General features: G+C 41.4%; 1 protein-coding gene across 10 annotated transcripts in view; it reads left to right on the forward strand.

The window, feature by feature from the left end:
- Positions 1-14,004, forward strand: part of LOC147027990 (uncharacterized) — a 29,792-nt gene that overhangs the window by 19 nt on the left and 15,769 nt on the right. The window contains exons 1-4 of one of the 10 annotated variants that reach the window (XM_085877895.1): positions 1-124; positions 7,387-7,483; positions 7,780-7,946; positions 11,986-12,171. The exon at positions 1-124 is cut by the window's left edge and continues 19 nt beyond it. In XM_085877895.1, the coding sequence (XP_085734021.1) occupies positions 86-124; positions 7,387-7,483; positions 7,780-7,946; positions 11,986-12,171 (489 nt within the window). In that variant the 5' untranslated portion in view covers positions 1-85. Of the gene's footprint in view, positions 147-1,134; positions 1,162-1,435; positions 1,934-3,778; positions 3,857-6,240; positions 6,808-7,386; positions 7,484-7,779; positions 7,947-11,985; positions 12,172-14,004 lie in introns of those variants that run through there. The other 9 variants (XM_085877898.1, XM_085877900.1, XM_085877897.1 and 6 more) reach the window with 9 other exon arrangements.

The following is a 14,004-nucleotide window of genomic DNA, read 5'->3' on the forward strand; positions in this document are numbered from 1 at the left end:
AAGAGAGGAAGGACCGACAATTTTGAAAACACAAACTTTTGGTTGACATACTCGGACAAAAGCTGTTGCGTGGCGCCAACTGCGCATGCGCGTCCATTCCAGCTTACCTGTCGCGGCTGTTGAGGTGAGGTGAGGTGTGCGTTGAGGTAAATGGATCCTGTTTACCTTTTTTTTACGGGGAAATTGAGAAAAATAACCGTGCGGCCAATAAATTCGTGTCGAAGTATGTCTGGTGAAATGTTTGCGATGTTATGACGTCTCCTTTTCGGTATAAATCTCCCTATCTCTTCCCGATGTCAGTGTTCGGCCAGTGAGATAATGGCAGTTTTGAGAGCTCTGCGTTCAGGGAACCCTAAACTCCTCAATTCGAGGCAAGCTGTGTGCTCTGAATAATCGCATTGTGACGATTCGTGACGCAACACCTCCGAATTATGACGGTATTCCTGTGTTAATCACTCTCACGGCTCCTACCGCAGTTTTAATCCATCCATATATATATATATATATATATATATATATATATAAAATATAAATTAAAAGTATGAACTTTGTTTAATTAATTACCCCCCCCCTGTAGATGGGATTTTCATTTGTAATTAACAAATTGATAGGTTTTTTTATTTTGTTATTTATTTATTTAAATATTTACTCTTCTACTTTATTCCACAACAGCAACAAAATGAACGAACTACCTGGATGACGTCGATACGGTATGGAGATACAAGATTATACAGCTTTCCCATTTGGGTAGTCAAGGAAATGATAATGCTCGATGGATTACCTCTTCAGAGAGGAGTTAATGAGTCAAATGGTCTCCCTGGATAGGTAATGGCAGCAGAAACGGTAGTTGGGTTAAAATTTCAGTTAGAGAGGTACCTTACAAGGGTTCTGGATAAGAGTGATGTTTGATTTGGATCGGTGATTTGTGATGTCTATGAGAGGGTCTCGTCAAAAGGTGAAAGGTGCTGTTGGTGTTTCATTCCACAGCAGACAATCCTCTTCGCCTACACCCCCCCCCCAAATAAAATAAACACCTTGGTGATGTGGCCCGGTACGTCTTGTCCCTCTGTACTCTGGAATTGTACCCGAGTGTATCTGGACATGCCAATGTGGAGGTTCAAATGCTCTGTGGCTGTGGGATGATGTGTTATGGTCCATCGGGTGAGTCTCAAGTTTGTGTTTGAGCAGGTAGAAACAGGTGACTGTGACACAACACGGTGTAATGGAAGATGAAATTTGATCTTTGCTTTATTTATGAGTTGTTTGTACAAAATGAAAGGGAAATGGGCAATTTATTTGAAATGTAAGAACTTCTGGGTGACTGTCAGGAGAGAGTGTACCACTTGAGGTTTTTAAAAATTATTATCTCTAAACGGGCTTGATTGAGGAGTGTCGTGTTCTAAATATATTTTTGGTTTCCAGCTTGGGCATTTTCCGACATCTGATCAGAGCTGGAAAGGTCAAGAAGCTGTCTCCATGAACGTTTTCCTGCTGAAGATGGCAGTACAGCTCTTTTTGTAATTGTTTATTTGTTTTTTGTTCTTGTTTGATGGGAATGTCTCCAATGGGAGATCGTGCAACCTTGTACCGGACTGATCATTGTGTCAGGACACGAGGATCATGCACCCGTACTATCTGATCTTCTTCATCAATCGTCATCCCAAATAATCCAACCTTGTGGCATTTGGCAATGTTTGGAATGATTCCGGCCCAGGTCTTCAACAAGCCAGGTGGCCACGGTTGATGTTTGATTTTGGCAGGAATGTGCGATTTGTTTTGGGTGCCGGAAATTGCTTTCGTGTTCATTGAAAATGAGGAATCTTTAACGTCCACCAACGCTCCCAGTGCTATCGGATGGGTCCTCCGCGATGAAACACCGCGATGACGGTCAATATCCGAGTCGAGAATCAAACCCAGGCAAGACAAAGCTCAGGCAAGTGTGCAACCCTCCAATCTATCCTGTCAGCTCACCAACATCATTTGATAAGGTCGAGGAATTTGTTTTGATGTCTTCATGGAATTTATATCTTCAAATTTCTCTTGTCACTCGCACAAGATCATCTCTTCCTCTGCTGTTTTGAAACGGCTCCGATATATGATCCGATATATTTATATTTAAATAAGCAGAATTTATTTTCTCAATGAGGCTTTTCTGAAGCTGAAGGAGTTGTCCATCCATGCTGAAGGACTTGCTTTTTTATTTCTTCTTCTTGTTCTTTTTGAGGGAGATCACATTGAGAGTTATTCTTACATATTAATGTGTTATTGAGGATCTTCAACACAAAACTGATCAGGAAGAGCATTTTGTACCGATTGTCAGCAAATTTGAAGAAGCTTACCATAAGTTTCATGGGCATGCTGCAAGGTCAGGATTGAAACTTTGATGAGACTTTTCCAATGGTGTAACTGTGTTGTTATGAACTTCTGCCAGTCATCTTTGAATCAAATAATCACTTTAGTGAGTTTGAACTGGTTTGGTGGTGGCAGAATGGAGGGGTACATGGACATTGGCAAGACTATTAAGTAACTTTGGTACGGATGGGTGATTGTACACATATGTAGTGATCGTGACATCTGTGAGAGGGTCTTGTCAAAAGGTGAATGTGCTCTCTGTGTTTGTTCATTCATCACCCTACAACTCACGTCACCCCCCCCCCACTCCCACCGACAAAAACTCTGGGTGATGTCCTTATGCCTGCTCCACTGTTCATTTCCCCTCCCCACTAAGCCCTGTAATGAAATATAGTTTATTAAATGGTATATTTTAATAAATGTGGTGTAGAGTGCACGTCTCTTCCTGTGTCCTATCTCCTTGTATTTCATTGTACAAGTCACGTGGACACAACATATGGGAATGGATTTTGTGGATGTCTAAGATCAGTATTTGTCTGCTGAGGGACACGTTTTTCTTTATTCAGTCTTGTGTGGCCGTATTTAATTTCAAACATGTAGTTTTGGAAATTTAACCTCCTCCTTTGCTGTGAATGAGTGGTGACCACACAAAGCAGGTTTTACCATGTATTGCACCTGAATGACCACAAACCTTGCTTTTCCGATTTAAAGACTTCATTGCGGCTGTTGCTCCGGTGTCTTGTCAAGCGACATTTTGAACTGATGTTGCGATTTTGTTGCAAGGTTACTGTTTGGAAATTTGCAATACATGCATGCGCTTGAGCTTATTGTGAAAGCGTGCTCAAATGCACACTGCTTTCATGTTGGCACATGACTTCATTAAGATCGAGAGCTGATTGTTGGAAACATATTCAAACGGTGATTGAAAACCATGATTGTTAACTAAGTGCGAGATTGGCTATTAATAAAAGGCGGAATGAAATTATGGTGTGACCTTTGACCTCTGACCTCAGCAAAAGAGTGACACTTGAATGTGATTGTGGGAAATTTTTGTGCTTGGTGGTGTAACGAGAGATGTGTGATATTGTCGATCCATTGTACGTTTGTGGAGGCGGACAGTAAAACAAGCGAATTTGATCACTTACTTACTTACTTACTTACTCTATGACAAGAACGTGAAGATTCGACTATTTTTCACTCTTCCGTGATACTTCAGCAAGAGTCGTTCAGAGATGGATGGCTCAGATTTGACCTGGACTCTTGTTTACAACTAAACTTAATGTCGACATTTAATATCATGACCACTGGGTATTCGATCATCTGTAAATTTGAACAGGCTTTACTTTTTTGTTTTCTTTTCAGACTTTTCGTAATCGTTTGTTGTTCTACACTCTTTGCCGTCTGATTAAAGTATATATTATACATTCGATTCGGTGGGGTAATGATTCGAGCGTCCATTCTGAGTCTGGGAGGTCCGTGGTTCATACCAAAGACTTTTAAAATGGTATGTGCTTTTTCATTGCTTGGCACTCAGCATTTAAAAGGATAGAGAATGGGCAAACAATGCGAGGAAGGCAATGGTAAACTACCCAGTATAACCCTTGCCAAGAAACTGCTTCGGCAGCACCAACGTTTTGTAAAGATTATGGTGTGTGTGTCTGTGTCGGTGTGTGTGTGTACATGTGCCCTTCAAAATAATTAGTTTGCTTCATAATTCTTCCCTTTATAAAAACAAAAGTCTCAGTTAAATTTGAACCTTTCTCAAATGTTTCTCATACCATACATGTTCACCTTTCGTTTTAATCGATGTTTATTTGCCTCTTCTCCGACACAACAGCTCAGAGTGTGTAGTCTGATCTGCGACTCCACTCTCTATTGACCAACTTTTTCTTTCATCAACTCCTTAATTCACTTTTCCATTTTGTTTACACTATTTCGGATTATTATTATTACCCCACACACGCGAAGTGAAAAACGGGGTTAAACGATTGGTTCAGGTCCGTTTGTCAGTCTTGTAAGTTTATGATCGAGGAACAACTTATTTAAATCAAATGTTAAATTTTGAACATCAATAGCAAGACGGACGAGTTTGCCATTTTACCGTACTTTGGCTCTGAATTTGTCTTAATTGTGCATGCGCAGAGAGGAGCAAGATAATATTTTTACTCAGTCTACCTGCCTGACAGTCAAACAAAATTCAAAATTATTCCAAGCAGGAAACATTATTTTTAATGATGTTAAAAAGGACACAAACAACAGGCACAAAGAACGAATGTAATGTGTTCAATGAGGTAGTGTAATATATTCTGGGTAAAACCCGGAATTAATTTGTTTATACGCCTTTAAACCTTTATTCAAATTGAATTATATTTTTGAACACTGTAGAACACAAATCACCTTTATTATACTTCCAAGAACTATGCTATACATTGATATATAGCATGCGAGGGCATTGTATGACATGATGCAGCATGGGGGTAAAGCCTGGTGTTGGCTTAGTGGTTAGGGTGGCGGCTTGGAATCTTCAGGTCCTGAGTTCAAGCCTCGTTGGCCGCTAAATTAATACAACAGGAGGTTGACTCAGCCTGTCATCCTTCCGAGGTCGGCAAAATGAGTACCAGTGTACTGGTAAGGGGGACACTGCATCAACGGCATATCTGCGTCCCAACCAATGATGCAACCAGCAGCCACAGGCTGCACTCAATAGAGAGAGAGCATGGGGGTGAAGAAGAGGCCACCAATATGGCTATGTATGATGCCGATTGACGCTGCATTCTTTGGTGATCAATTAAGCCTCTATCTCCTAAACTGTGACTCGATGTCTTATTACAGGATACACCCGTATAAGGGTGGTTGATGTTTTAGACTGCTTCAGTAATGCTAAACTTCTCGATTTTTTTTTTTTTTTTATGAACTATCTTCAAAATCATTGTTTTATTAAAATTGAAGTGTACACTTGAACACTGCATGTGATATTGTGTTCTATTTACTACCTCCACCACCGAAGGTGGAAGGAGGTTATGTTTTCACCCTTGTCTGTTTGTGTACAGGATATCTCTAAACATTGTTGATGCATTCAGATTAAATTGTGTGGACAGGTTCGGTTTGTGACAAGGACGAACTGATTAGGTTTTGGTGAAGATCGGGATCCGGCTACTAGGATTTTTAAAGTGATTCATCACCATTGAGAGATTGGGCCAAAAATGATATACAGCAAGATATCTCAAAAAAGTTGTCAATGGATTTGGACAACACTTGGTGGACACATCGGGTATTTGACAAGGAAGAATTTATTCCGTTTTGGTGAAGATCTAAATGCAGATCCGGATCCAATAATTTTTAAGTGAATCTTCACCATTGAGAGATTGGGCTAAATTAATATATATCAAGGTATCTCAAAAAGTTGTGGACAGATTTGAATGAAACCTGGTGGACAGGTTGAGTGTGTGACAAGGACGAATTGATTCAATTTTGGTGAAGATCCGGATCTGGATGTAGATACGAGGATTATTTAATTTTTAAAGTGATTCTTCACCACTGAGAGGTATGGCGAAAAACGATAAATAGCAAGCTATCTCAAAAATGTATTGGGCACGATATGTTCTCGTGGATCAGGCATTACGTGGCGGAGGTATGCGCTCCACCGAGTGCCCTTCCAGTTTGTTTTGTTTCACATTGATCTCGGACTCATGGCATGCTTGTACAAGTATCACATGCAGGATGAAGACATTAATATACATCAATGTACTTTTCCATGAATTTACAAGGACAAGAGATGATAGACAAACCCATATGGGATTTGAACCTACTTTCCCCATAATGAGAACTGGAGGTTCAGATGAGAACCATCTTTTCAGACTTTTCGCCAGTTCAGCAGGCGAACTGGCTTTTCAGCAGGCCAGTCCTTTAAATCCAAGATAACCTTGTTATTGTAATAAACTGGAACCCCAACACGCATAAAGTCATATTGTGGGACAACTGTGTAGCTGTCGTACTGTTACTACCCGTATATCTCCCATGTTTTGAGTGATGAATAATTTTTTTTTCATCTTTGTTTTGCTTTTCAAACCAATCCTGTTTGCTCTTTTAAATAAATAACCAGCTGAAGCGGGTCACTGTTTGCCTGTAAAGTGGAAAAGCAAATAGCAGCCTCACCACTCTTTCACAACTCACCCTGTGACATATTTACTCCTCCCATGACTCCCCTTCCCATTTTTCCCCCACCTAAACCTTCCTTCCCCTCTTTCTCATTATTGCATCTCTTGTATTTTTCCTTTTTTTTTGTCCTATTCTCAACAATCTCTTTTGTTACAACCTTTGCATTCCACCTTCTTCTTTCTCACTGTCTTCCCTTCTTTCTCGGAACTCTCTTGTTATCCTCCTTCTATTTGTGTTCTCCATTTTATTTTCTATCTCCATGATTTTATGTATTTAATTTTTCCATCGCCACCGAAGGTGAAGGAGGTTATGTTTTCACCCCCTTTCTGTCTGTTTGTTTGTGTGTAGGATATCTCTCGGTTTTGGACAGGTTCAATGTGTGATTAGGACGAACTGATTAGATTTTGGTGAAGATCCGGATCAGGATCCGACTACTATAATTTTTTAAGTGATTCTTCACCATTCAGAGATAGGGCTAAAAATGATACATAGCACGATATCTCAAAAAGTTGTGGACAGATTCGGATGAAACTTGTTGGACAGGTTGGGTGTGTGGCAAGGAAGAATTGATTCGATTTTGGTGAAGATCTGAATCTGGATACGAGAATTATTTAATAGTTTAAGTGATTCTTTACCATTGAGAGATAGGGCCAAAACGATATAGTACTGTACAGCATGATATTTCAAAAATGTATTGGGCCCAATATGTTCTTGTGGATCGGGCATTACGAAGCGGAGGTATGCACTCTATTGAGTGCCCTTCTCATTAAATTCTGTGATGCTTTTATTGCAGTGACTGTGTGATGTAATCTACAGTATTATTTTATTTATTTTTATTCTTCACCACTCCCCCCAACCTCACCACCTCCCATACAGGTTGCTATGGCAAGTAGGCCTGGTCGCTATGACAATGTCACTGCCAAGGTAGTTGGCAACATCCGATGGGCACTCGCTAAGTCCGGCTATTCACCTGGTCAGTTTCCTTCCCTATATTTCTCACATTGATGCACAGTTAGCTCTCCCGAATGTTCATTCACAGTCTTCTCTCTCTTTCTCTGTCTGTCTGTCTGTCTGTCTCTCTCTGTCTGTCTGTCTGTCTGTCTGTCTGTCTGTCTGTCTGTCTGTCTGTCTGTCTGTCTGTCTGTCTGTCTGTCTGTCTCTCTCTCTCTCTCTCTCTCTCTCTCTCTCTCTCTCTCTCTCTCTCTCTCTCTCTCTCTCTCTCTCTCTCTCTCTCTCTCTCTCTCTCTCTCTCTCTCTCTCTCTCAACAGACATTGTGTCTGACCTATGGGAGCCATGGGAGAATGAAATGGAAAGTGAAGGATGTGGAGAGACTGGGACTGTTGTAGGAGATGACTTTCATGGACAGCACCTCAAAACCGACATTGTCCAACTGTTAACGTCAGGGGAGCTGTACACCAGGATCTGCAGCCGGCTGGTGAGAGTTGTGGAAATTCCCTTTTTAGCAAAGTCTGGTATTATGAATTACACATCAAACTGTGATAAGCAAGGTCATGAATGACGATTTTTGAGAATGAAAGTTTATATGTATTTTTTGTATACAAGGTCAAGGCTCATGGAAGAACTAGTACACTGAACAGATGCATGGGGTGGACAAGATGAATACAGAAGACAAAACTGGAAATTTGGAAGGAGGTGTGCTTGGGGGTGGGAGGATCAACAGGGGTAGAAAAGATCATGGTTTTGGATGGGTGATGATCTGAGATGGTGAGCAGCTCTCTTGACTTGGAGAGAAGAATGAGATTGAAGAGAATATGCAAGTTGGTTCCATAGGTGGGGTAAAAAGGAGAATGAATGAGTTAAAGTGAGCAGTGATCTTGGATTTTGGAAGTTTCACCAGAAGGGGGTTGATGATGGACCATGTGTGCCCTGCAGAAACCTGTGGGGGGAGGGGGGTGAAGATGGGGCACAGAAAGAGCTGAGGGCGCAAGACCAGAAAGCAGGAGGTAGAAGACAGTGAGACCACCATCCTGTCTGCGTTCGGAAGTGATAGGCCCATAGACTAAGCTTCATCATGGGACATCGCAATTATCTTGAAGGACTTTGTTTCTAAGGCATTAAGTTGCACAAGGTGTGAGGCAGGCGTGCCAGCCCAGAGGGGAGAGCAGCACTCCATCAAGCTGTTGATGAATACCTTGTAGTTGGATAGGTGTTCAGGTGTGTCAAGGAAGGATTTTGTATGATGCAGGATTTCCAGTTGGTGACTGGCTTTGGATGCGATCTTTGAAATGTGGTTTGCCTAAGAAAGATCATGACTGATAAAGAGACCCAGGAGTTTGAATGACTAAACTTCCTCAAGAGGATTGTTAATAAAGTATATGGGAGGGTTTGCCAGATGGTCATTTCAGAGAGAGATAGCGAGTGAGAGTGTGGGATTTGTCAGGATTGAAAGATTTATTCCGAGTGTTTAACCAGTTTGTGATTTGTCAAGGTCTGAAGAGGGGAAGAGGCGGCAGCCCGCCTGTCTGAAAGATGAGGGATGTTGTGGCAGAGGATGGAGTTGTCAGCAAATAGATAAAGGGGATTTTCCAGAGAGTCAGAGAGAATGTTGATGAATATTAGGAAGCGGACTGGGCTTAGAATGCTGCCTTGTGGCACTCCAGCCTTTATGGGGAGAAGAAAGGATTCCGTTGAGAGCTACACATTGGCAACGAAAGTAGAGGAGTCAGGAAGCCATGTGTGGAGTTGTCTTGGGATCCCATAGGCAGATAGTTTGGAGAGCAATGTAGAATGCTATACTGTACTGAAAGTTTGAGAGATGTCCCTGATCTCATGTCTGACATTGAGGGCCTCCATCCATTGTTGGGTGAGTCGAAGCAGCATTTTCAAGGTGGAGTGACCTGGTCTGAACCCAAATTGGTGATTTGAGATGAGATTGTTTGAGAAAAGGAAGGATTTCATATCAATTGTGATGATGGATTCCATGGCCTTGCTGATGATTGGAAGTACGCTGATAGGTCTGTAGTTAAGGGGATTGGTTTTTGCACTTTGTTTGTGTAATAGTGATGTCGGCTGATTTCCAAGCAGATGGAAGATGACTTCGGACAAATTACAGGGTGAAGATAGTAGAGAGAGGATGTGCAAGAGCAGCAGATCAGATTTTTAGGACACGTGATCTAATACCATTTAGTCCAGTTGCAGAATCAGTCGACGGTTGCCAGAGTCTGGTAGCAGTTGGGTGTAACTGGGTCATGTGAGTACAGAAAGCGAGGGGTTAGGGACACAAGATTTGGAAGCAAACATAGAACTGAGGTATTCAGCCTTCTCAAAAGTAGAGTTGGCTGTAGTGCCATTGTAAGAGATAGAAGGGGAGCATACTCCAGAGACAGACTTGACAAGGTGCTACCAGGTTTTAGAGGAGGGAGACAAGTTTGAAAGTTCAATCTTGAGGTTGGACAAATGTTGTTTTCTGGTTCTCCTGAGAGGGGACGCACACATGTTGTGGACTTTCTGGAATGAGCTGAGATTGACTTTCATTGAGTTAGCTTTCCAGGAAGAGAAGGCAAGTTGTTTCAGAGCAACTGCCTCACCACAGGATTTGATGCATCATGGGTGGGAAGAAGGGGAGGATAACTGAAGATGAGATGGGATAGATCTGTGCATGTGGGAGAGCAGGTTTCTGTGGAAGAATTCCCAGGTTGAGTTAATTTCAGAGCTGTAGATGGGGGAGACCAATCCTGAAGTGAAATGTGTTTGCAGTCCCTGCCAATCTGCCTTGGTGAACTGCCAGAGTCGCCAGCACTGAGGCAGCTCTCTGAGAATAGCCAGAGAGATGTTTACTCTCACAAGCATGTGATCAGATGAACGAATTGGAGCAGAGGAAGAGCAGGAGACATTTGCAGGAAAGTTTGTTATCACCAGTTCCAAAAGGGAGGATTTGCCATTGGGAGAAATCTGAGTTGGAAAGTTTACAGATTTAGTCAGTCCCATGGAGTCCCAGAAGTCCTTTGCTGAAATGCCATGCCTGGTGAGAGAGGTACCAACACTCCATCAATTTGCATGGTGACAATTGAAATCAACACTTTTGAGGAAGAGTGATTTGGGATGAGTGGTTAAAAGCTTGTGCATGTTCGAGAGATAGAGATATATATATATATATATATATATATATATATATATATATATATATATATATATATATATATATTTTGAGATATTGATTGTCGATGGAGTCATCACGGTTTGGACGGAACAACACACACAAACAAGAGATTGGAGTTAAAGTGGAGTCACAGCCAGAGCTACTCCTGTAGTTGGGACAAGATCAGTACAAGGTTGGTGAGAAATTATGGTAATGATATAAAGTTCAACTCCACCACCAGGGTGAGGTTTAGGCCTATCAAATTGGAGGATATAATAGCTGGGGAGTGACACTATGGAGTTGGGGACATCCTGTGGGAGGAAGGATTCTATTAAACGGATAATGTCCGGTTTATCAGCAGCTGCCTAGATTGAGAGATCTGTCAGGTTGGAGCCTTGGATGCTTGAGGTCCACATAGTTAGGGACTTGGGAGGGTGCAGGATGGGGGATGGAGGCTTTGAGGAAGTGGGGGGAGGTTTGAATGAGTGTTGGGGTGCTGTGAAGGTGTGAGGGGGAGCTTTGAGAGAGTGGGGTGAGGAGAGATGCAGAAATTGGGGACATGAAGCTTTGAGGGGGTGGGGAGTGGTGGGAAACAGAAAGAAGGGACATGAAGTGGAGGTATGCTGATCCCAAATTGGACAAATGGAGATAAAGATCATTGGATGGGAGGTAAGAATTTTTGTTGAAGGCATGGATAAAGGTGGTGCTGAGGGTGTGGGAGGAGGGTAGGTAGACCAAGTGCTTAGCTGACAGATGGTTTTGGAAAATAATCTCTGAAGAAAGAGGTTTAAACTAAAAACTAAAAAGTTTTAAACCGGCTTTTCAACAGTCATTGGCTGTTTAAACACTGCTGAATATACCATAGATATTTGGCAATATTCAGGAAGATAAGGCTGGAGTTTTATATGTTTGTGTGTATGCAAATTAACTTGTAATACCAAACATTAGTTTCCCAGATGTACAAGTGCAAAGTATCCTCAATGCTTTTAAGACATTAGTCCTCGGACTTAGTGTGATTCGCCGCTCACTTCGAAAATGCCAACCAAACTGTACTGGCTGACCTCATCACTTTGTTTGGTGTGGTTGTGAATTAATAACCCTGAATATTTCCTTTACTTGGTGTCCAAATGCTTTTGGTAATGCAGTGTATGAACCAGCACAGAATGCTCATTCGATCAAACTTTGGCAAATACATTTAAAGGTTAGAAAATTGTTTTGTCTTAGTTCAGTGAAATATTTAACATCAACACAAGATTTAACTAATGTGCTTTGTTAAATATTCCTGATTTTTTGTTTGTTTATTTTTAGTGATAGGAATATTCCTGAGAAGAATAAGGACAAAAACCAGTTTTTCTTCTTCTTCCTTCTTCCTCAGGGCTTGCCAACACAACACAGGGGAGCAGGTTCTGGAGGACCAATTAGGTGGGGCCAAGTGATGGGGGAATCGAGCCGGGCTCATTGGGCGGTGATTTCTGCTCTTTCCCGTCGTCGATTCTACCCTTCCGAAGGACCAGATTATCCCATAACGGCTTCTGATCTCACGCAGACACCAATTCGAACGGTACGTCAGGAGTTATGTGGAAATTGTTGTGAAACATCTGGTCGAGAAGGAAGGCAGGAAAGGGTAGGGGTTCTCTGGTTGACAGCCATTGCAAAGTTTTACTGTTCTCTGTTTGAACTAAAAATAGTGTAAAGAGATTCATTTGAGTAGAAAAACATTCCCAGGACCTCATCAAAGTCTGTAAATTTAATATTATTTCGATGAGGCACGTTACATTTTCCATTGGTTACTGATCATTTGTTGTAATTCTTTCAAACACCACCCTCCCTCACTCTTCAAAACAAATAAATATTGTTATGGTGATCAACATCTCATGATGGACAAATCAACAGAGTATAAAAGTATTTGTACCTGGAGATTTTGGCATCATGAGCTAAGTGCTCAGATGCCAATACCAAACAAGCCAACTCGTGTGAACATTTGTTTCTTTACATACATCAAAACGACTTCATTTACTGCATTGAAGGGTATAAAATTTATGGTTTAAGACTGTTTAGTTGTGTGTATTTTCATGGTCTATAAAAAAATATATACTACTACTTAATGTCTCCAATTCCACTCTTTTTGTGGAGTTTGTCACTGAGGGGAGGGGTGGGGGGGGGTTGTCCTAAAGTTTTTAAAACTGGTTGGTCAGGCCCCAACATTTGATTGTAACTGAATTGGGCATGAATTTGGAGTTTGTTCGTGGTGCTGGCAATGGCTCAGTTTAACGATTTAAAAGTTGGAAGTCTATCCGAGGGATGGAGTGCACATTTATGACACACCAATATGACAGTTTATAGTTGGGTTGAGACTCGAACATAGGCTGGATAGCTTAGAGATTAGTGTGTGTACCTCTAGGCCATCCTGCCAGCTGATTATATACAATTGACTACTTCTCGATCAATGATTATGTTTACTACCTGCAGACGCTGTCATCCACCTCATCAATGAGACTAAAATATTTCAATAGTTATCTGAGATCACTCTCATCCAATCTGATGCGTAATGTCCTGATAAAGATTGTTTGGTAATGACATCATTGATGTCAAAAACTCTTTTATTCAAGGTAAACAGCAAGATGGGACCATAAAGGTGCTTTGTATAACCAAAGGAAACTTGTGTAGCAAGTTTTCATGATTACATTCACTTGAGTTTCCTTTTAAACACTTACTTATTGGCACTGGATGCTTTGGCTGACAACTTGTTTGCCTAATTCTGTTGCAATAGGTGTTGCCATCTTATGTCATTCAGTGATGTCTCTGGGGGACATTTCATTGAGATGTGAAATATTTTAAATTTCGGTGTTTTACAAAAAAGAAGACTTACGGAATAGCTTGTAATCAGAATATAGAGACAAACAAGCGAATTAAGACGACAAATCCAGCAGTTAATTTGCAATTTCAATATATTGGTGCTTCTGGAAGCTACTGCACTCGTGAAAGTGAAAGGTAAAGTGGAAGTGATGCAAAATTACAGCGAATCAACGAGCAGAAGAAAGGATCATCATTGTAAGGCTGAAGGTTTCTTCAACTCCACAGGTGAAGAACCTGACTGTCCACCACTCTGTGTGCATGCTAAAATATTTGCAGTATGGAGGGTTTGCTGAAGATGGTAAAATGTGGTGAAGCCACGGGGCATCAGCCGTGGCTCTCCCCTTGCCAGGAGGGGCATGGCAAGGTAGGAAAGAGGCACTGATATGAGGGTGCTGGGAGTTAGTCGGCTTCTATACTCCTGGAGCTAACAACCCGCTCGACTCTTCAGGTTCATTTTATGAATGTCACATGCATTCTTCTTTTCAAATCAAGAGCTCATTTCAATTTTGCTAATGTCTGTTGATCTGGAACAGCATTG

Source organism: Eptatretus burgeri, chromosome 4 (assembly GCF_056783735.1).
Source record: "Eptatretus burgeri isolate ZD-2024b chromosome 4, Ebu_testis_v1, whole genome shotgun sequence".
In the NCBI taxonomy this organism is placed as follows: Eukaryota; Metazoa; Chordata; class Myxini; order Myxiniformes; family Myxinidae; genus Eptatretus; species Eptatretus burgeri.